A 21,868-nucleotide genomic window follows, 5' to 3' on the forward strand; every position below is an offset into this window, starting at 1 on the left:
GCCACAGCCATAGAAATGCCAGATCCAAGCTGCGTCTGCAACCTACACCACAGCTCACAGCAATGTTGGATCTTTAACCCACTAAGGGAGGCCAGGGATGGAACTCCTATACTAATAGATACCAGTTGAGTTCGTTACTGCTGAGGCCCAACAGGAACTCCAACATATTTGTCCATTCTAATGGTACAGGAAGGTAAGCTATGGGGAGAAGGGGGGTCTCTTTCACTCTTTGAAAGTAATTGCTCACAAATAAGTGCTTTACAAACTAAACGTGTAGGTAAAGCAGGATATAGGGTCTAATGGGTTTTCCTGCAGGACTGAGAGTTCTGTGCTATGCTCTAAACTCAGGCAAGTGATTTCTAGTAAATCAGGTGCTGTGGCTACACCTATCTGGCAGAGCCTGAATAAAATATATTTACTTGCACGATGAGAGGATTTATTCACTTTCCTCTATTATTTGGTATTTCTACACTAGAGACCCTTGCTCTTTCTCCCTGGAATTTTTAGACACATAAACATTTTGAATAGTGTGATAACAACTCCCTCATGAGTAGACAGGTTCACGTCTAGGTAATGAACATCTCTAATATATACCCCAGTTGAAATTTCCTTTGCCAATTTATTTTTGCAGCTTGTTGTCAAATGAGCTGACAGTCCAAACACAATAGCATCTGCAGTTTATGATTTTCTTAAATTAATGCATTTAATCTTGAGAAGTATTTTCTAGACCATTCGCCTGGAATCAAAGCTGAGGAAAATCCACAAAAGAGTTGGGTTTCTTCCAAAGGTTAAAACAACTCACTCCCCCTTCCCTCTCAAAACCCAAATCCTCCCAATCACAGAAAATGTCTAAAATATATTACATTTCTACAGTTTGAATTTTATTTCCCCAAACTACTCCGGTTTACTGTTGCTATGGTTACCAATTGAGGGAAATTGTAAAAAGTTACTGGGAAGCTAAAATGAATCCCAGTAGGGTTTGCCAGAGAGGTAATTAGGTGACAATTTTAGGTACTGTCAGCTATTGGAAGAAGGTAAATCAACCTGATTTTCAAAGGATTCAAATTTTACTCCTTTCAAATTTTTTAACTTGTAAAGTTACAACTAAAAAGGAAAAGACTAATATCTCTATCAATGTAAATTTGTAAACAATTTCTAAAGTACTTTCTCCTTTCTTCCATTTAGGAAAATTTGTATCTGCTACTTGATGGCAGCCTTAGTTTAGATCTGTGGCAAAGGAGTTCCATTTCTGTCATATTTTTGTCTTTTTTATTTTTAGAACTGTCTAGGAAGACAGGTTCTATGTTTTAAATGCCTGAGATAGTGTTCAGCCTACTCACTAGCTTCTTGGTGGAGTTTACCAGCATGAAAGCCTGTCAGCATATTGTGGGATGCGTGTGACAAAGATGGGCAACCGAGGTACCTTGTTGCATGAGAGCTCCAACTCCAAACCAGAAACTATTTAGTAAAGTAAAATTGTTTTCCACCACGTCTGAGTCAGGGTTGCATGGGTGGGGGTTATACCACTCGTAAGGTGTAAACCTGCAGTAGTTAACAGAAACAGTCTGTAAACATCAGATCAATATATGCGATACCCGCAAAAACCCGCTGAACAAAGTGGAACAACTAACGACTAATGACAAATGCTTCAAACCAGACAGTAGGCTGTATTCATAAACTTACAGCTTTTGTGGGCAAAGTGCAAGGGAGCCTTTAGTCATTACATTTACCAGACTTCTGATTTCTAGGCAGAGCCCATTGGTCGTCTGGAGTTCTACTCCTCAGATCTATGTCTCCTGCATTCTTCTGAGTTTTCATTCATTTCCATTTTACTGAACCACTAGATGGACTGCAAAGAGAGGTTGACTCATCCCAAGTATTTACCCCACAGAGTAGCAATGACAACGACAATGACATACACACTGTGACAAATCAACAGCAATGTCAAAGACCTGTGTTCCTAGGTATTGCGGGAGACACGAAAGAGAGGGGTGATTGGCCTTCAAGGGGTGCCTGTGGATAGAAGCTTGAAGAAGTCTATGTGGTCTATTGATTTCATAATGCATCAAAGGAGATGCAAATTTGAAACAATGAACAGGAAGAAGGTCTGGATTGGGTTGTTATTAGATGTTTTTATGATAGTATATGGAGATAAAAATCACGATCCTTAAATGAAGAGATAAAGTTCAAACTTAGAAGGATCCTGGCCCAGTCATAGGAGTTCAGTAGTATTAAATGCATAGCATGTCTTAATGGAGAATTTTAGGTTCACCGTTTTCTGTAGATTCATTTTTAATTATCTCTAAAGTTTCTAACCAACTTGAGGTGGTTAGAAAATAAGCCTTAAATAAGTAACTTGAGCTCTCTGGCCTCAGTTTCCTTATTTGTAAAGAAGAGGAATCCAGGTATCTCTGAGGTGTGTTAAGATAAAAATGGGGGGAACCGAATAAATTTTTGGCTCTTTCTCTATTTCTGAACATCTGTCTGACCTCCATAGCCCAAAGAGCTCCCTGTCCTGTGATTAGTTTTTAGGGCTATCTTTCCAAGGGGCACTTATTTTTCCAAAAAGACATTAGCAGATGCTCTGCAAAGTGATCTGGAAATGATTTAAAAATGCAGTCGTTCTTAGCACTGGGAGCTTTGCCATTTGCCATTGGGTCCTTTTAATGCAAGCAGTCATGTTACAGAAACGTTAAAACACCATAAAGCTGATAAGAACATACGGAATGCTCTCCAGCCATAAGGTTTCGGCAGTAAACAATAGCAGGTTGCTGACACATAGGGGAGAGCTGGTGTTCAGGTGAATACATGATCTATAGCGGAAAGCAGGGCATATTGTGAATCACATACAAGGAAGGGGGCAGACAGTTCCTCTTAATGAAAAACCATTCTCTAAACCCCCAGACATCTTCTGAACAGTATTCAGTGTCTCCTCATCAAGTCTTAGGGAGACTGGGATAACAGCCTCATAGTTTATCCCACAATAATGGTATCTGACTCATTACTGCGCCTTCTCCACAGCCGTAGGGCACACAGTGTAGGCTCCTGTGAAGCTTATGAATATAGCTTTAATTGACAATGCTATGCCGATACATTTTAATTACTGTTTCAAAACTATAATTAAGTTTTTAATTTATACACTCTTATAACCATAGTAGTTTGCTGAGCTGAAGAACCGAATACCAATGTTAATGAACCTACTAATTGAAGCAGTATGCAGAGTAAAGATGCCATTACTTAAACAATATCATTGCTGCTTGTACGATAATTTAAAAATATAAATTGAAATACATTATGAGGATTGTGCATTCAAAAGAAGGAGTTTTCCTAAACAGACCTTAAAACCTGGCAACTACCAACCCCCCGATATTCTGGCATTTCTTCCCTGTATATGCTCTGATGCATGAGCTCACCACTTTGCTTTTTGCAATGCTCCTTCTAACCTGGTCTTGTTTCATTAATTCATATTTTGCAGTTATAAGTGAACAATTAATCTAATTTTCCATGGCAAAAAAGAAAAACTGTCTAAACAGCAATGTGATTCTGCCTGCTCTGCAGAGATATTCTAGGTTCTTTCTCTCCGGGATTCTGAGTGACTAGGGGAGCCTGTAGACTAAGGAATATTAAATAGTGATTTGATGCTGTGCTGGAAGACCCTGACTTTTCATAAAGCAACAAATCTACCTGTGGTCTGGATAGAGATATTTCAGCTTGAAATTCCTAACACTTGCTTTAAGATAACCAGTGTGACAGCAATGTCAGCATCCAAAAGTCTAGGGGAAGATTACTAGACCGGCACCAATGATATTCTTTTTTTTTTGTCTTCTTGTTGTTGTTGTTGCTATTTCTTGGGCCGCTCCCATGGCATATGGAGGTTCCCAGGCTAGGGGTTGAATCTGAGCTGTAGCCACCGGCCTATGCCAGAGCCACAGCAACACGGGATCCGAGCCGCGTCTGCAATCTACACCACAGCTCACGGCAACGCTGGATCGTTAACCCACTGAGCAAGGGCAGGGACCGAACCCGCAACCTCATGGTTCCTAGTTGGATTCGTTAACCCCTGTGCCACGACGGGAACTCCATCCAATGATATTCTGAAGCTACTATCCTCAACAGATGCTGATTTTTAGTAAAATGACAGAGAAAGGGATGAATGTGCTTAGAATCTATGTCAAAACTTAAATATGGAAGATTAGCATTATGTTGAAATACAGAGGCTTATTTCAGTTTTGTTTATATATGCCAGACTATTACTTGAATGGAAGATATAAAATAATGGTCATACTGAAGCTCTCTAATTAAGGGACCTTTTTTATGGCTGAGAATGAATGTTGGGCTCTATCAAGAAGAGGGAGATCTCTATTCATTTTTCAATGCAGAAAGTACTATTCGATCTTGTAATATAACAGTTGTGTTTTTATGACAACCTTAGAGTTCCAGTCAAAGGTATTTTTCATTTTTCCTTGACAGACTCCAGCTTAAAAACTGTTCATTTTTCAGAAGAGGAGTATACAGTATAAGATGTAAGCAGATATTATATCTGGATATTTGGCTTAATTTAAATTGTGTATTCATGGTGGTGTAATTCCTTGGTATATTTAAATGCACAAAATAATTAGAAAAAATGTCAACCACAAAACAAAGATGCCAGCATGCACATTTGTAACAAGTCGTAGTAACTAAAATTTTTGTGTGGTTTTCCTTAGTTTATCTAACTTTATAATTTCAATTCAGTTCAGCAAATGGTTTGCAAACCTCTGAGAGCATTAGCCTAGATGCAGTGATGGGCTTTACTTTTCCCCTTTAAAAGGGCAAGAAGGGATATTCTTCAAAATGCAAAATCAAAAGCCTCTCTAGAGCTAAAGATGATTAGGAGGTTAACTATTTTTCATTTTTACTTCACTAACTTTGAGTGCAAACCACTAAGGTGGTAACAGAAAGTCATTTTCACATCTTAGCTTACTGATGCAAGAGACCAAGTTCAAGGTCTCAAGCTAAGAGGCTGGGAAGTAAAAGCAAATTGGCACACTTACTCACCCAGAATTTTGTCTTTGGGAATCACCTCCAAGATACATTTAGTGGCTTTTGGAAATAGAAGCAGGAGTGGGTTCAAAGGTGTGGAGAAGATGAGTGTAGTTGAGAGTAGGAGCTCCATGACAGTGCACCTGCACACTGCAGGAAATTACTTTCTATATTTTTAAATTTTCTATGTTTTACCACTGTAGGAAACTTGTTTGCAAGTTTGCATTTGATGCATTTGCAAATGCATTTGATGCATTTGATGCAAGACCCAGAGTGAAAGGGAAGACAGTGAGAAGGGAGTGACAAGGAGAATAAACTACATAAAGAAGAGCTGATTTATAAATGGTACTGTTGGTTAAGTAGGAACATTGAGTGGATAGTATTGACTGGGGGGAAGGAAGCTGCTTTCTTAATTGAAGCAGAATGAAGTTAGAAAATGTAGGGCTCTGGGTCACCAGCAGCTTGTGGAGGAACAATCAAAATAAAGAGGAGAAAACTAATGAAGATTACATTATTCTGACCCATTCTGGAGATAAAATAGGGCAATTTAGAGTCTGAGTTAGGGTCAAGGGTAGTTTCAACCTGTGTGCTTGTGAGGACTTCTGGAGGCTGCTGAAACGGCCTTTTCTTTCACTGGTTTCGGTCAAGTCAGGGTGATAAGTAATATAGTGACTTGCTCATCAACATTGTCTTGCTTATTCTACTCATCAGCATCACTGCCTAGAGAAAGTAGAAATTGGGGAATATAGAAACTCACTTCTCTGTTGCCCTCTGCTGCATGGATTGCTGTATTAGCACTAAAATCACCCAGCAGGTGTGGGCCCTGAACAAGGGAATGGAACAGCAAGCCAGTACAAGATTTCTTATTTATTGGTAGAGGGTACACCTTAGGGTAGTCATTCATTAAATGGCCATTCTAGGGAAGTTTTCATGTCACTTAGCAGACAGTAATGAGAAATGACCTCCAAAGGTGAATGCTTCATCTTGGAAAATTTGATACTCAGAGCAATATTATCTTTAATTATTTAGAGCATGGTGTTTTAAACTTGATGCTTTTGACGTTTTGGGGCAATTTTTTTGTGGTGGGGTGGGGGAGGGCTGGTCTGCCCACTGTAGGACATTTAGCAGCATCTCTGGAGTCTACCTACTAGACGCCAGTAGCATCCTCCACCCTCATCTGTAACAATCAAAACCTATTTCCAGACATTCCCTAATGTTCCCTGGGGGACAAAGTCTCTCCAAGTTGATATCCACTGATTAAATATTAAAGTATCAAAGGATAATATCACTCTACATCCTGCTGATATATTATTTTCTGGGCTACATATGGAAAGCTTTGGTTATTATTTAAAAGTAATTTAATATCTGGACAAAATTAGGCATATAATCTAGGATCTGGGAATGGTACACTTCATGAGGTGTAGAGACCTTTAATACCCTCATCTGATATTGAATGTATGTGTCTCACACACAAAGAGCATATATTCCTCCTCTTTGACTATGTCAGCCTTGTGGATCAGTAAGACCTTTCCAGACTAAGTTATTTTTCTTGGCTTTCTTTGTAATTATGCCAGGGATAAAGCTACCTGACATTAATCAAAACCATACAATGGACAATGACAAAGAACTAGCATGAAGAAATATTTCTCTTAGAAATTCCTGGAGGGAAAACAAAAATTGATTAGGGAAAAAGTTCACTGAGTTTTGTTGAAAGATGAAAAAGATTGAAAATGAGTAGAGAACATAAAAAAGCAAATTTTTTTTTACATGGTTTGTCTAGGGATATCAAATGTTTAAGCCAACAGAAAGATAAAAGAGCTGTGTTTCAAATTCAGTATCAAAAGTATTTAGAAAATATGATCTACCGAATGGTACAAAAATCCTTTGAAAAATTGTAAAGAGCAGAATGGTTAAATGTAGTTATCTCAAAAAATAAAACCTAAACTGAATCATCAGGGTAACATGAAGATATCTTGCCCCCAGACTGCATAGGTAGCTAATCTTTCATAGCTACTTCTAGAATTCTCTTGTTAACTGTCTAATGTATTTACAAATAAATTTTATAAAAGTTTCAAAATATTTGTCCTTATTCCTGAGGATTTCACAGTCTTGCTTAATCTGGTGTTTCTTATTTGCTACAACAATTACTAGCTAACTTTTTTTGCTATTTTGCTTAATTTTGCAAATATTCCAGGGGTCAAGTATCTGGGCAATATTTTCTTCTTCCTTTTGAAACGTCTTAGATTTATTAGCTGAGCTGTTGCTTTTGTGGCAATGTAACTCAGGGAAAATGGCTAAAACACCACTTTGCATTGCTTTAAATTGTAGTAAAATTAAATCAATATAAAAATTATCTTCCTACTATTTTTAAAAATTAAATTTATGAGGGAGTTCCCATGGTGACACAGCGGAAATGAATCCGACTAATACCCATGAGGATGTGGGTTTGATCCCTGGCCTCACTCAGGGGGTCAGGGATCCAGCATTGCCCTGAGCTGTGGTATAGGTCAAAGATGTGGCTCAGATCTGATCTGGTGTTGCTGTGGCTGTGGTGTAGGCCAGCAGCTGTGATTCAACCCCTAGCCTGAGAACTTCCACATGCCACAAGTGTGGACCTAAAAAGCAAAGGAAAAAAAAAAAAGAGAGAAGAAAAAGTACCTTTGTGAATAATTAGGAGATATTCATTTACAGAGTGGCTTTTATGAGGGAAAAATTGCCAGACTATGACACCAGGCAAAACTAAAAGAATATTTTAAAGTTCTTGATCTCTGCCTACCTCGAGAGCATGAAGGTCAACCTAACACTGACCTAGATCTCTTGCCAGTTCAGTAGCTCTGGAGCTTACCTTGCGATCACAAAGAGGACACAACTGACTCCTAAGCAGGCTAAGAGCACATACATCCATATGTCAGGAGACAAGGGGTTGAGGAAGGAGAAGACGCCTGGATTGGTGCCATTGGGCTTCCGGTAGAGAATGCTGATGCCCAGGGTCATGAAGGGCTTGGAGAAATCGATGACTTTCTCCCTCACGTAGGTGATGGTAAGAGGAGCCACCGCCAGATCAGCCTTCTGCAGAAGCAAGTTTGAAATTGTCACCTTAGCTCTCTAGCTTCCTGGAAAATGTCTAGACTTTTCCTGGTTCTCCTGACTCCTAGCCTCAACTTCAAATGGTTCTCACACAAGAAGCTCCGGTGATGACTGGCTCTAATACAAAAACAGTTGATTTATACCGTCATGTTTATGAAATAGTCTTCACCAGCAAACAGAAACCAGAGGGTGTGAAACACACACACATAAGATATGTGTGTATATACTCACGCACACATTCTTTAACTAAATCGAGGGGGAAAACCTGCAGAAGAATGTCGTGTAGAAAGGGCATGTGAGGGGAGTTCTCATCGTGGTTCAGAGATAACGGTCCTGGCTAGTATCCATGAGGACTCAGGTTCGATCCTGGCCTCGCTCTGTGGGTTAAGGATCTGGCATTGCTCTGAGCTTCGGTGTAGGCTGTAGATGTGGCTTGGATCTGGTGTTGTTGCTGTGGTTGCATATTAGGCCGGCAGCTACAGCTCTGATTTGACCCCTAGCCTGGGGACTTCTGTATGCCACTGGTGTGGTCCTAAAAAGACAAAGAAAAACGGCATGTGAGAAAAGTAAGAAATGAGGAACTTGGTCATAAAATTAGTTGACAAGATGAGATTCGTTCTGACCTGCAAACTTCATAATTCTTTTTTTTTTTTTTTGTCTTTGTTGTTGTTGTTGTTGTTGTTGTTGCTATTTCTTGGGCCGCTCTCGCGGCATATGGAGGTTCCCAGGCTAGGGGTCGAATCGGAGCTGTAGCCACCGGCCTACACCAGAGCCACAGCAACACGGGATCTGAGCCGCATCTGCAACCTACACCACAGCTCACGGCAACGCCGGATCGTTAACCCACGGAGCAAGGGCAGGGACCGAACCCACAACCTCATGGTTCCTAGTCGGATTCGTTAACCCCTGCGCCATGACGGGAACTCCAAACCTCGTAATTCTTTACAAGAATCACATGAGTATATTCTTCAGCAGTAAGGATGAGCCCATAAATTTTTATCCTCCATTTTTATTCTTATTTGCCCTTCTAAGTAGGCAAACTGCATTTGTAAGTTGTTTTCTCTCACTTTTAAAACCATTTTTTTATGACGCAATAAAATAAAGTATGTCTTCTGACTCTGATTCAACCACCACAGCTCATGGCAATGCTGGATCCTTAACCCACGGACTGAGGCCAGGGATCAAACCCGCAACCTCATGGTTCCTAGTCAAATCCGTTTCCACTGTGCCATGACAGGAACTCGCTTCTCAAAATGCATGTCCTTAGATCTCTAACACTGTTATGCAGGAGATGTAGTTTTGCTTACGTGATCAATAAGTTCTTTGACCATTCCATTCCACTCTCCTTTATCATTCTGAGCTCCATATTTGCCATCGGGAACGAGTTTAACGTCATAAATGAAACCGAGGATGTTTGACAATTCCTTCAAAAGGTCCAAGCAATAGCCTTCAAATCTGTCATTTCCATACAGGGGCTTATCGGATTTCCTGTACATCACGTAGGGTTCTTCCTATAGGAAACAAAGCACATATGAAACCCTGTTATAATGAAAGGCAGAATTTAGTTACACAAACTCCATCAACACCCAGAAGATATAAGATCCTTTGAAAATGATTTTTAAGATTTGAGGATACTAAAGAAAGATACTCGCCTTCCTGCCTTTGCCAAATTCATCTTCCCTACATCCTCTGCAAAGACAGAACACTTCATGTTTCACTTTCTCTCCCTCTTCTCTCTTTGACTGAGAGTCCCCCCCCGCCCCCCACGGCTGAGGGCAGAGCTGTGACTGAGTGGTGTGATAGAGACACAGTCACGTCAAGCTTTAGGCCTGGCGGAGAAGCAGCGGATGATCTGATGTCTGGGTGTCTGGCCTCTAGCTGTGCTCACACCCAGCCTGACAGTGCTAGACCCACCCTCCCTCTCGACTTTTATAGGTGACATTCACCTGCTTACAAAAAGGAAATCTAAATGGGCAAATGTAGCCTCTTGATCTTCAAACTTCCTATCGACTGAAAACTCTGAAAACTCTAATTTTCTCATTTCTCAGCGAAATTTCATCTCCATTTCACTCTTCCTTTATTATTTACATGTTTTCCTTGGTTTCTATCAGGGTGTCTTATTCAAAGACTATTCTGATGTCTCCTTTTATCATCCATTCCATTTTCTTATTTGAACTTGCCTCAGAGCTCATCTCTGATAAATTCTTTGTTTATGTGTTTACACAATCAATCCCCTATCCTATGAATAATGGACCTTTCCTTACAACTATGTCTATAAGCTTACTAATTCTCATTTGACTAAATAAAAATTTATTTTAGAAAATCATAACAGTTATCACATGACTGAGTTGTCCTTTATGTTTAGGCTTATCCTCCAACAAACTGATAGAAGTAGAAAGCGCTATATTTCCATGAGAAATTTGCAGAGAAAGGGGTTACCAGGAAAACAAAACCGTTTTCATTTAGGGTGATTAATTCTCAGCAGTTAACCATTTCAGAAACAAATTGGTCTGACATTATGGAATAAATCAAATAAAACAGGAATGTCTGAAAGTGGAGGTCTTGGGGTGGCCACTGCCTTTATTTCTTGGATTAGGGTGCAGCAAAGAAGGCAAACCAACAACTTGTGGGTGTACAGTGGCTGGAAGAGGGTGTGATAGGGCTTCCATCAGGGAGCAGGAAGCATTTTTACTTGGGCTTTTGTCGAACAGTCAATAAAGGAACTACTTACAGAGGAATGAGTGGAGTAAAGGGAGCCAACAAGGGTGGAGGTGGGAGTGGGAGTGAGATGTAGATACCCAGGGACCATCATAATTAGGAAGCTAGGGCTGAGGCAGGAATGGGGGATAGAGTGCTCCAGGAGGTCCTGCACAGTTAGAGTAAGGAAGCAGGACCATTGACAAGACAGAAGCTAAGGTTGTGAAGGACTGAGAGTCTGACAAAACCACTGGGAAGCAGGGGAAGAAATTTCCTTGCTTCTCTTCCTTTACTCCCCTGGCCTCTTGCTATAATCTCTCTTTGGTTGAAACCAACCAACAGCCAGAAAGCAAGGGAGACAAGGTGGGTAAGTCTAGAGAGCAGGGCAGAACAGAGCTGAGAATGGACCAGGGGTAGCTCTTCAGAGCAATGTTGGAAGCTTATAATTCAGTCCAAAAACAGGTATACAGAAATATAGGCTCTTAATGTCCCAACTAAAAATAGACATTTGAAGACAGAGTTGTTGGCATGAAATAGATATGCTAAGGAATCCTTCAAGGTCTAGGGTAGCTCCAAATCCCAGACAGCCAACTTACCAGAATTGTGGTGACGATGAGTGTTCGGTTGGCCAGTGAATCAGTGATATTATTGGACCTGTCTTTGTTGCCATCCGTCATGTTAAGCCCACTGTTGGAGTTCCAAATCCCAATCTATACAGAACACAGTATATCAGAGGCTGCTGACTGTCAGCGATGGCATTTATGCTAAAGAGAGGCCCCTTCTACCTCAGGAATAGGCACAAAAGCTCATAGTCTGGGGAGAGGACACCAGGACAGCACAGTGGAAGCTACTACATGTGAGAAAATGAAATAATGGGAGAATGAGTGTGGAAGGAACAGAAAATTTATACTACGTGGGGTGGACATGGGAAGGTCTTTTTGTTTTGAATTTATAAATATCAATTTTCTTTTTAAAATTTAGAATATGTAAATGAGTCTCAGATTTTCTTCCAATATGTATTTCTTGAACTCCTACTCCTATGCCAGAACTTCTTCTAGGCATTGGAGGGCCTAGCAAGGAACAAAAGAGACAAAAATTTCTGCTCTTGTGGAGCTTGCCTTTTATTGATACAAAACTTATGTTGTGAAAGTATTAACTATCAATGCCTTTAAAATGTATAAGAAATGGGATGGAGAGAACATATATGGGTAATGCAGAGACTGGGCATGTCTAAAAGGGAAAAATCAATGGAAGAAAAAAAATGTGGATGAGCAGTAGACTAAGTTTTAGGTCAATGTTCCTTGGGGAGCCAGTCCTGTGTGGGGGTGCCTCTTGTGGACTCTAATCGCACTCTGTACCTCTTCTGTACCTCTGTTCTGAACCTTCTTCTGTTATTATCCTCTGTTAACTTGCCTTACTTGTTCACTTGACCACAAACACCTTCAGGGAAGGTATTCACATTTATTGTTTATTGATTTTTCCATCATGGAACCAACCATTGTGATTGGCAGTCAGTGAAGCCCATTGCTCTTTTAAGAACTAATAACCCAAATTTCCTCCAGTGGCCAAGTTATTTCTGGGTTATTAGACCCTGTAGAAGTATTTTGATTTGTTTTTCCTCTGGGGACAACCTAGGAGAAGAGATGTAGAGAATCGAGCTTTTTGTCTGAAGCCTTTTGTAGATATTCGCTGCCAGCCTAGTGAGATGGAATGCAAACCTGGTTGCTATGTGACCTTGGGCAAGATGCTAACCTTTCTGAGCTTTGGTTCTCTAACTATAAAGTACATTATGGGGATGTTGAGAAGATCAAATGAGAAGATGCATGTGAAAGTGTTAGTCTGTTAAGGGCTGTGCAAACATCAACAATAAAGGACATCAAAGTGACTGCCCCAGTAATTTATTTAAATTTGCCCTATTGTGAAATATCTTGGGATTGTTAGCAAAACATTTTCAAAACTTATAAGATGATAAAGTAAAAGAGCTTATAAAAAAGGGGGCAGTTTAGGAACACTAACACTTGACATAACGCTGGGATGGACAGTGTGAACCCATGCTTGATCTCTAAGTATATTCTTCCAGTGGGACATTTGGCTGGCTGCACAGGGTATGAACTTTCCAGGCAGACTCTTGTCTAGATTCTAAATTTGCAATCTACCAGCAGCATGACCTTGGGAAAGTTAATTAACCCTGCTGGGCCTCAATTTCCTCACCAGCAAAATGGAAACAATACTTTTCTGATGATTAAACACAATTTTACCTGTGGGAATGTTAGGCTCCTCTCCTTTTCTATATCTTTACTTTGATTTACCGGCTAAGTATAGCAGCTGAAAATTCATTTAACTTGACAAATATTCTTTTTAGAAATGTTGATTCTTTGAGAAAGTTTGAAGGACTGTCACACATTGGTATGAACTATTTAAATTTCTCTGTCTTCTTTCTATACTTAATTAGGGCTAGCTGATTGTCCAAACAAGGAGACAGGTCTAGGTAAATGGAAGGGGCTATGGGTAGTTTTTGCATTTGAAAGTATTTTGATCCTGTTTGTAGAGAGGTTATTAGAGATAGGATTAAGTTATAAGATAGCACCTTTAATAATAATTCAGTCTATTCTAGATCAAGCTTGAAGCCTGTTACGTAGAATGTGTACAATGTATGTCTGCTGGTTGAAGGGTCTTTTCTTTGTCTGTCCCTAAACTCAGGAAAGGAGAACAATTATTTCTGCCCTCTCTTCTAATCTGTACCTCTTTTCACTTTTTTGGGGATGGCAGGCACCCCGACTTCTGGGAAACATATCACAGGCTAACTACAATTGGGATTCTATTGGTTTTCATCCAAAGCTATTCTTTAGGTTGTGAACAATTGACCTCTAACTCTATGGAGACTGTGCATAAATTGGGCCTTGGCTGTACTTTTAATTAAACCTTGACTTAGGCACGGGGGAGAATGGAACCTAATATTTAACTAACTATTAAAAGGTGGAGAAAAAGAAGTGTGTTTTTAGCCAATATGTTAAGTAATGAAATGTGTTCTCTATAACTACTATTTCTATTAATGTCAAGTGTTTCAAGGATCTATAGAAAAAGGCCGGGTGGAAGAGCCTTGCAACATCACCCCCTTTGAAAATACAAACATGAAATTGTAGATAAATACACCCCATAGCTTAATATATGGTTTTATTACCAGCCTTATTAAAAGTGTAGCAGGTTAGATATCATTGCTGCTTCATTTCTAATCCAATGAGTCCCAAAGCCCCATTCAGTGAAAACTTTCCTACATAAAATAAGAAAAGAGAGAATATGTTTTTCCTACTATCTATGGAACAGAAGTTCCCTCAAATCTAAAACAGCATCAAAATATAGTAAAGATCAGGCTATTTCTGGGACGTGGACAATATCCATATGGGGATATCCCTGTGGGGTTTGAATGACCTCAGCCTTCTGTTTTCAAATCTTTTAATCAGTAAAGCAGGAGAGAGAGAGAGAGACAAAGACAGAGATAGAAATGGGGAGGGGGTTTCTTTTAAACCTAAATTCTCAATTGGCTTTCCCTGTTAATTGAAGTACATAAACACTCAACAAATGTTTCTTTCTAAAAAAGCTAGGTCTCATGATTCATGTGGATTGGAGGGAGGGATGCGGTTAACCAGATGCCTGGATATTTAACATTTCAGTCCTGTTCTCTGACCTTGGAGGAGTGCCTCCAGGAAGCAGAACCTCAATTTTCAATCCGTAGAGCAAAAGCAGTCCGCAGTAATTTACCAGTGAGAAGTAGTAGAAGGTGGATCAATTACTTATGGGGAGGAACACTCAAAAGCTAAACTGTCTGGTCCTACCTTCCTTCACTTTGTAAACTGGCATGAGGGGCAGCCATTTATTATCTACGACAACAGAGAGAAGCACTTGAAAATGAGTGTCCAAATGCCTTTCAGCACCTTTAAAAAAAAAAGAAAATGTAACAAAGGAATGCGCTGAGAGTGGCTAATGTCTATCTGTCTTCCAAATCTGGAGTGTGATTCACATAAACTCAAAATCCAAAATTGCTAGTGAAATAACCAAGTATCCAGAAAAAAAAAGGAATCCATTTCCTATATCATGAGCTTTATGAACACGTTTTAGTGATGAGCTTTATAAAGATTGTTATATCCCTCTTTTGGAAAGAATTTCAGGCAGACTATTCTACACTGAAAAAGGTCAGAGTGCAGAGAAGAGCTTTTGCAACTTGAATGCCATGGGGAGTTGCATCCTTTTCTTGTCAGGTGGAATCTTGTGGGGAAAAGACAATGTGTTGGGTCTCAAACTATTACTCAGGTTGCTGTAACTTGTTGATGAGCAGCCGTAACATAAAACAGCACACCGCATCGTATACAACTTACAACGTGGGCAATGAAGGGTCAGCAGGAAGGAAGAGGGACAAAGGCATGGAAGAAGGAAGAAAGCCAAGAAGTGCATCCCTGGAAAGTAGGGCAATTATTGCAGTTTAGTGACAAATAAAGGACACTCCCTCCCCTGAGTATAATTTCAGGGCTTGGATTTCATTCTCCAGGATATTTGGTTTGAATTAATTCAACATTGCATGAAGTGCCTGAAGTCTCAAGCTGGATTAGGATAATAAGCTTCTTTCTGGGGGCCGGTTAGGTTGATCTATTTATTAGCAGACAGGAGACGGGGTTGCCTTTCCTGTGCCTTTGGTAGCCTGATTCATTGAAGATTAAAACAAGGTTATTAAACATGTGCTTTTTTGAAGTTAAAAGCAACGCATTTTTGAGCTCCTCTGTGTAGTACCAAAAGGGAGACAAGATATTTGACGACAGGGACTCACTGTTTCCATTTTCTGTACTTAACTAATGATTCAAAAGATGAATGTGAACCTGACAAAACTGTTCAACTTGAACAACCTGGAGTAAAGTCTGTCCATCCATCAATAGATATTTTAGCAAGTGGTTTTGCAGAGGGAGGGAGCATGAGAGATAATGTTTGCATAGCACTGGGACATTTTCCTGATCCAGATGTGTGTAATGTCTAACATTTGCTTCTGTAATAAATCTGTGCACATCCACTGACAACATGATACTGTACAATAAACTGTGAAATAGTAGGTGTTATGATTTACAAGGTAATTGCATTTTCCTTTTCAAAATCTCTAATGTTTTTGTCCTCTGTGAACTGTGGTTCTGAAATGCCTTGAAAAACAATCTGCATTGACAAAGTTTGGTTTTACGGCATAAAACAAAGACAGCACTTAAGAAAAGGGAATTTCTGAAAATGGCTCAACCAATGTGGTGGTGACATTGAAACAGGTGTCCCAGCCCCTCTTGAGCCTTAGCCTATTTGACTAGTCTGCTGAATCAAATCAATTGTTTTTGTGTCCCTTAGGGAAAATATTTAGTGGTTTGAGAATATAAATGGACCAGTCTGTTTCTGTGGTCTGCTTTCAGTCTTTACAGGACTGGACTGACCCTGCCTGTGAAAAACAAAAATAATCTAGGGGAAGATATTTAATCCATCATTATTTAATCCATCTCAAGCCTGTCTCAATTCATAGGCAATGTTGTTGAGAGAAAACATATTCAATCACCCCCAATCTCCCTTTACAAGGAATATTGCCTCTAAACTGCAATTGGAGATCTACTGATCTGGCAAAACTGGAAGGATGCAGGCTTTTCCTCTGATATTTCCCACCCCACCCCCAGACTTCCTGCAGGTTTTGTCCGTGTACAAACCTTCTTCCACACTTTATATAAGTGTTTAGATACTTCGCCAGCAGCCTTGGTTTTCAGAGGGAAAAATAAAAGATAGCACTTAATTAAAATGGAGCATGGAAGCCAAAACGTATTGTGGTGTGTGTGAGCGCTCACAGTGTTACATTCCCCACCCATTGCTTGGAATCTTGCATCTTAATTCAACATAAAGCTGAGACTAGGTACAGTGAAGAGATGAACCAATTACTTGGGTCCCAGAGAAGTCACTTCTACTTGTGGGACAAACTGATTTTCACATTTTCTTTCACACACAGAAAAAAGTTCGAAGATCTGTTCAAGGCGTTCACAAACCAGATTAGTAAATCAATCAATACACACACACACACACACACACACACACACGTGCACACATATGCTATTCCTTAGTGAGAAGAAAGTGTGCCTAATGACTTATTCTTTGATTAGGGGCTTCTGGGCATTAGAAACTTGAAAGTGAGAGAATAGACTTTTTCTAACATTTTCCCCCGTGGACCCCAGAAAGGCTGACATGAAAAAATGGGCATTTCCTCCTGCAGCGCTTGAGAGCAATGGCTAGACATCCCCCATTGCCTTAAGGCTCAATTAGCCTTCTTGAGAATTGAGCCCAAGTCATCTGAAGAAAAAAAAGTTATTGCAAACAATGAAGAGATAAGAAACAAATTGAGAACACACTTTCATCTAACTCGATTTTGCCTTTGTTGGAAAAACACCAATAGCATGTGCATAATATTGCAGTGTATAAATAGCTAGGAAAGCATAATAGCTCCTTCTATTTCATCACAGGTCTGAGCCAAAAGATGTTTCCTTAACAGCTTGTCTTCCCTCTTCAGTTCTGTACATTAAGAGGAGTGGAGAGGGAGAGAAAGAGACACATATAGAGAAGCAGGCATTTTCTTTAAAGAAACTATTATAGGCTTTTAGTCCACAACACATATCATTTTCTTTCCTTTTGTTCCCTGCAGCCCAAATCCCACATTCCATTGTGGAGGTTAGTGGATGCCTTGTGCTCTGTCAGAGCATGTTAAACCAACAGACAAGGAAATCAGAGTGAAGAAGCCCGAGGGGGTGGGGTAGGGGGAGAGGGAGAGAGAAAGTCAGAGACAGTCAGATACAGAGAAAGAGAGACAGAGTCAGGTATAGGAGACAGAGAGAGACAGGGAGAGTCAAGATAAAGAGACAGAGAGAAAGAGAGGAGATGAAGAGAGAGGACATTTTCCAAATAGGAAACCTGCGTGTGTAATGTGTCCTCTCAAAGCTGTGAGCTAATTATGTTCCTCAAACATTACAACACTAGTGGTCACCTTCTCTTACATTCAGCCTAATTAATCTTTGTTTTAATTAAGCTATTTGGAGGGTGGGTGCATAGTTAGGACCTAATTTTAAAAATGCGTCTCAGTTAACAAAAGCAGCAAAAAAGAGAAGTGGAAACCTTATTTTAAAAATCAATCCAAATATTTCAATTAAATAACTGATCATTTGCAAAGCCATTCTTTTACATTAAGCATATTTTCTTGCCACTACAGTGAAAAATAACGTTGGATTATCAAGTTTTGGTGTTCAGACAATTGTTGGGAGCTTTAAAAATCATTTTTTCTTTGACGTTATAAAAGGCAAAGTCTTCACACTCTGTGTGAATTAATTCTAATATATAGTTCGGAATCCTAAAATTGGTAGAATAAAGTACACTGAGGAGGCAAATTCTTTTATCATTGTTATTATTGACTAACTAGGTAGCTTACATTTGCATTGCTCTCAACAGTAACAAGACTGGAACTCGAAACTTTGAGAGATTGAGAATGACAATGAAAATATTCCTAAAACCAGGAGTCAACATTAAAATACATTTTTGGCATATTTCCTCCTTAAATTAAAGATGCAAAGTTAGTTTGCTTCAATAAGCCTTTCTCTCATCTTATTTTACTCTGTCTCTCTATCACCAATCTCTTGCAATTAAATTTCACTTCTGAGTAACCCTTGTTGCCATTCCAAAGATAAATCATTGGCAGCTTCTGATTTTTCAAGTCTAAATTCAATTTCTTAAAACTTTTGAGAAATAGGGCTAATGACACTCACCCATAGGATTATATAAATATAATCATAGAATCATGCATACTATATAAACCGAGCTCTACATTAGCATTGCTATTAATAGCATACTCCATTTAAAAATCTAGCATGTCAGCATTGATCTGCACATGACGGAGAGACATCTAGAAAATCTGGCTAAACAAACATGTTGTATCACTTTATCATTCTCCTACTTATTCGTGCAAGTAAAATGCATGATCAGCGCTCTTTTTTTAATTTACAAATTTATTGTCAAGGAGGTTACCTTTTCAGTTCCTTCCTCTTTGAGACTAATAATGTCCAGATCAAAATCCTTCCTCAAGCCATCGGTTTTATTGAAGGTGATACGCCCAGTCAAGCCATCCCATTGAGCCTATGGACAGAAGGAATGTGGCATTACTGTTTAACATTTATTGCCATCCTAACACCATCAAAACTATAATACCTCCAATTCATCACAGTATCCAATTATTCGGTATCATCATGGTGTTATAAACCATTACGTTGGTTCAGTAACTTGATAGCAGAACCCTTCACTGTTTTATTGGAGCTCATTCATTTTGTCAGTTCTAACGTCTTACAGTCAAATGTGGGATAGTGGCAATCTAAATGGGCAACATGGAAAGAAAATGACTGGAAAGAAAACGGTCTGCCCATGGAGTAAACAAAGTCTGGGAAATCATAATATTCAGTTTTCTAAGGTCAATCAAATCCCTTTCCTGGTATGGCTCAAGAGAAGTACACCCTCTCCTCTGTCTTTTTTCTCTGTGAAAAGGATATAACTCAGTGATGTATTATCAGTTTTTTAAGAGTGTTTGTGATTTAGGCTTTCTGATGGCATTTGAGCATTGTATTAGTTGCCTGTGGCTGCTGTAGCAAATTATCACAAGCGTCGTGGCTTCAACCAACAGACATTTATTATTTTACAATTGGAAGTCCAGAAGCAGAAGTGCAACATCGGTATCACTGGGTGAAACCACAGGGTTGGCGGGGCCATCCTCCCTCTAGAGGCTCAAGGGACATTTGGTTCTCTGCCATGTTGTACTTCTGATAGCTGTCAGCAGTTCCAGTCTTGTGTCCAGTCTCTGCCTCTGTGGTCACATTGCCTTCTTCTTCTGTGTAATCTCCTCTACTTCTCTCTTATGAGGACACTTGTGATTGCGTTCAGGGCCCATCAAATAACCCAGGATAATCCCATCTTAAAAATCCTTCATTTGGGAGTTCCTGTTGTGGCTCAGTGGTTAACAAATCCGACTAGGAACCATGAGGTTTCAGGTTCGATCCCTGGCCTTGCTCAGTGGGTTAAGGATCTGGCATTACCGTGAGCTGTGGTGTAGATTGCAGACACAGCTCTGATCCCATGTTGCTGTGGCTCTGGTGTAGGCTGGTGGCCATAGCTCTGATTCGACCCCTAGCCTGGGACTCTCCATATGTCGCAGGAGCGGCCCAAGAAATGGCAAAAAGACAAAAAAAAAATCCTTCATTTGGAGTGACATCACCAAGACAGTGACAAAGCTTGTTCCTGACTTCCCTCCCCTCCCCCTCATGAGGAGAACAACTAACAACTGTTTAAGAACAAGTCACCACTGAGAGAATCCTAGAACATGGGGGTAGGGCTTAAGCACCACTCCTCATACCCCAGAGACCAAGACAAACTACATTAGAAGGTAAGAGAAGTGGCTACACATTGATGGCATTGCCCTTCCCCCAGGCCAGTGCAGCAACCCATGGAGGTTCCCCTGAGCCTCTGGTTCCCCCAGTGGGAAAAGAGAACTCAGGGAAAACCCAATTCCCTGAGTATTATTGGTGGCTTTGCAGAGACCCATACTCTGATCTTATACCTCAGGGATTGCAGAGGAATCCCAGGGATAAAACACTGGAAACCTGACTGATGGGGATGCAGGGAGGAGCTTGCAACAACCAGTACAAAGATCTTGGCAGACCAAGTTCCTACCTGCATTGCCCAAGGAGTAATCACAACTAAAACCTTTACTTATCTGAATAACCAATTTGGGGATATACTCTGACCAGAGAACTAGGTAAGGTAAGATCTATCTGATTCAGATCCTTGAATGACTTCTGTCAGCCCTAGACCCTGGCTTGCCCATATCTAGGCAAGGAGATGAATCACAGTCCCACCTGCTGTGAAGATTGCTTTTGGCTCTATCTGAGCAGAAGAGCTGGAGATAACTTCTGGAATCTGTGTGATCCAGTGGTATTCGGACCAGGAAGTGGGGAGAGCCAATAGCTTGTAGAGAAAAACCAGTTGCCCTGTTTGGTTAGGGAATTTGGAGTGTGGGCCAGCTTGAGTTAAGACAACAACCAAAGAGCTTTACTGGCTCTAGATCTTCTTGGCCCACTGTGCCCAGACAAGGAGTCTAATACATAGTTCCACTCATTGCTGAATCCTGCCTGACCAGAGAAGCTAACCAATGCACACAGAAATAGCCCATCCAACAACCCCAAGTATGGTGATACTTAAAGCTAAAGCACAGCTCATTACTTTTCCAGTCTGCAGAGCAAAACTTGTAGCCTCACCTGACCAAGGAATCAGTGCATACTCTGGACAGATTCAATGAGCTGTCCAGGCCCTGGGTCTCATTGGGCTGTACTCCCAGTGCAAGGAAGCTAATTTGTAGCCCCATCCACTACTTAATATAGTGCTTAGTCTCCACCTTCTAGTAAGCCTGTCCAGAAAATCCAGGTGACCCTGAAGCCAATTCTGCAGCCTTACTTGTTTCAAAACCAAGCCAGAAGTCCTATCTAACTGTTCCCAGATGGTGCCATAATCCTCGTCCTTGTCCTTAGAGCTTCAATAGTTTCTTTGCCCCAAAACTTAATAAATGGTGTGACCCACCTGCCCAAAGTCACTACCAGAAGACACATCCAAAAATTTAAACAAAACCAACTAGTGTATATACAAACATACACATTACATCTTCTTTATCCTTTCATCTGTTGATGGACACTTTTGGTTTTTTCCATATCTTGACTATTGTATATAATGCTGTTATGTACATTGGGGTGCATGTACCTTGTCAAACTAGTGTTTTTATTTTTAAAGAAAGAATTTTAAGAACAAGATAGAGAAGTTACATGCAAAGGAAATCCCATTAGACTACTGGTGGATTTCTCAAGGGAAATTTTTCAGGCCAAGAGAGAATGAGAAGGCATGTTAAAAATATTGAGAGAAAGTAACTGTCAATGAAGAATTCTATACCCAGTGATGCTGTCCTTCAGAAACAAAGGAGAAAACA

At 40.1% G+C, this 21,868-nt stretch overlaps 1 protein-coding gene across 1 annotated transcript in view; it reads right to left on the reverse strand.

Moving 5' to 3' along the window:
- The window catches only part of GRIK1 (glutamate ionotropic receptor kainate type subunit 1), a 411,839-nt gene that overhangs the window by 49,304 nt on the left and 340,667 nt on the right, over positions 1–21,868 (reverse strand). The window contains exons 8-12 of the mRNA XM_047795295.1: positions 18,877–18,984; positions 11,403–11,516; positions 9,417–9,620; positions 7,868–8,091; positions 1,424–1,542 (exon numbers count right to left, since the gene is read on the reverse strand). Of these exons, the coding sequence (XP_047651251.1) occupies positions 1,424–1,542; positions 7,868–8,091; positions 9,417–9,620; positions 11,403–11,516; positions 18,877–18,984 (769 nt within the window). The remainder of the gene's footprint in view (positions 1–1,423; positions 1,543–7,867; positions 8,092–9,416; positions 9,621–11,402; positions 11,517–18,876; positions 18,985–21,868) is intronic.

This window comes from Phacochoerus africanus, chromosome 1 (genome assembly GCF_016906955.1).
Source record: "Phacochoerus africanus isolate WHEZ1 chromosome 1, ROS_Pafr_v1, whole genome shotgun sequence".
NCBI classification, from domain to species: Eukaryota; Metazoa; Chordata; class Mammalia; order Artiodactyla; family Suidae; genus Phacochoerus; species Phacochoerus africanus.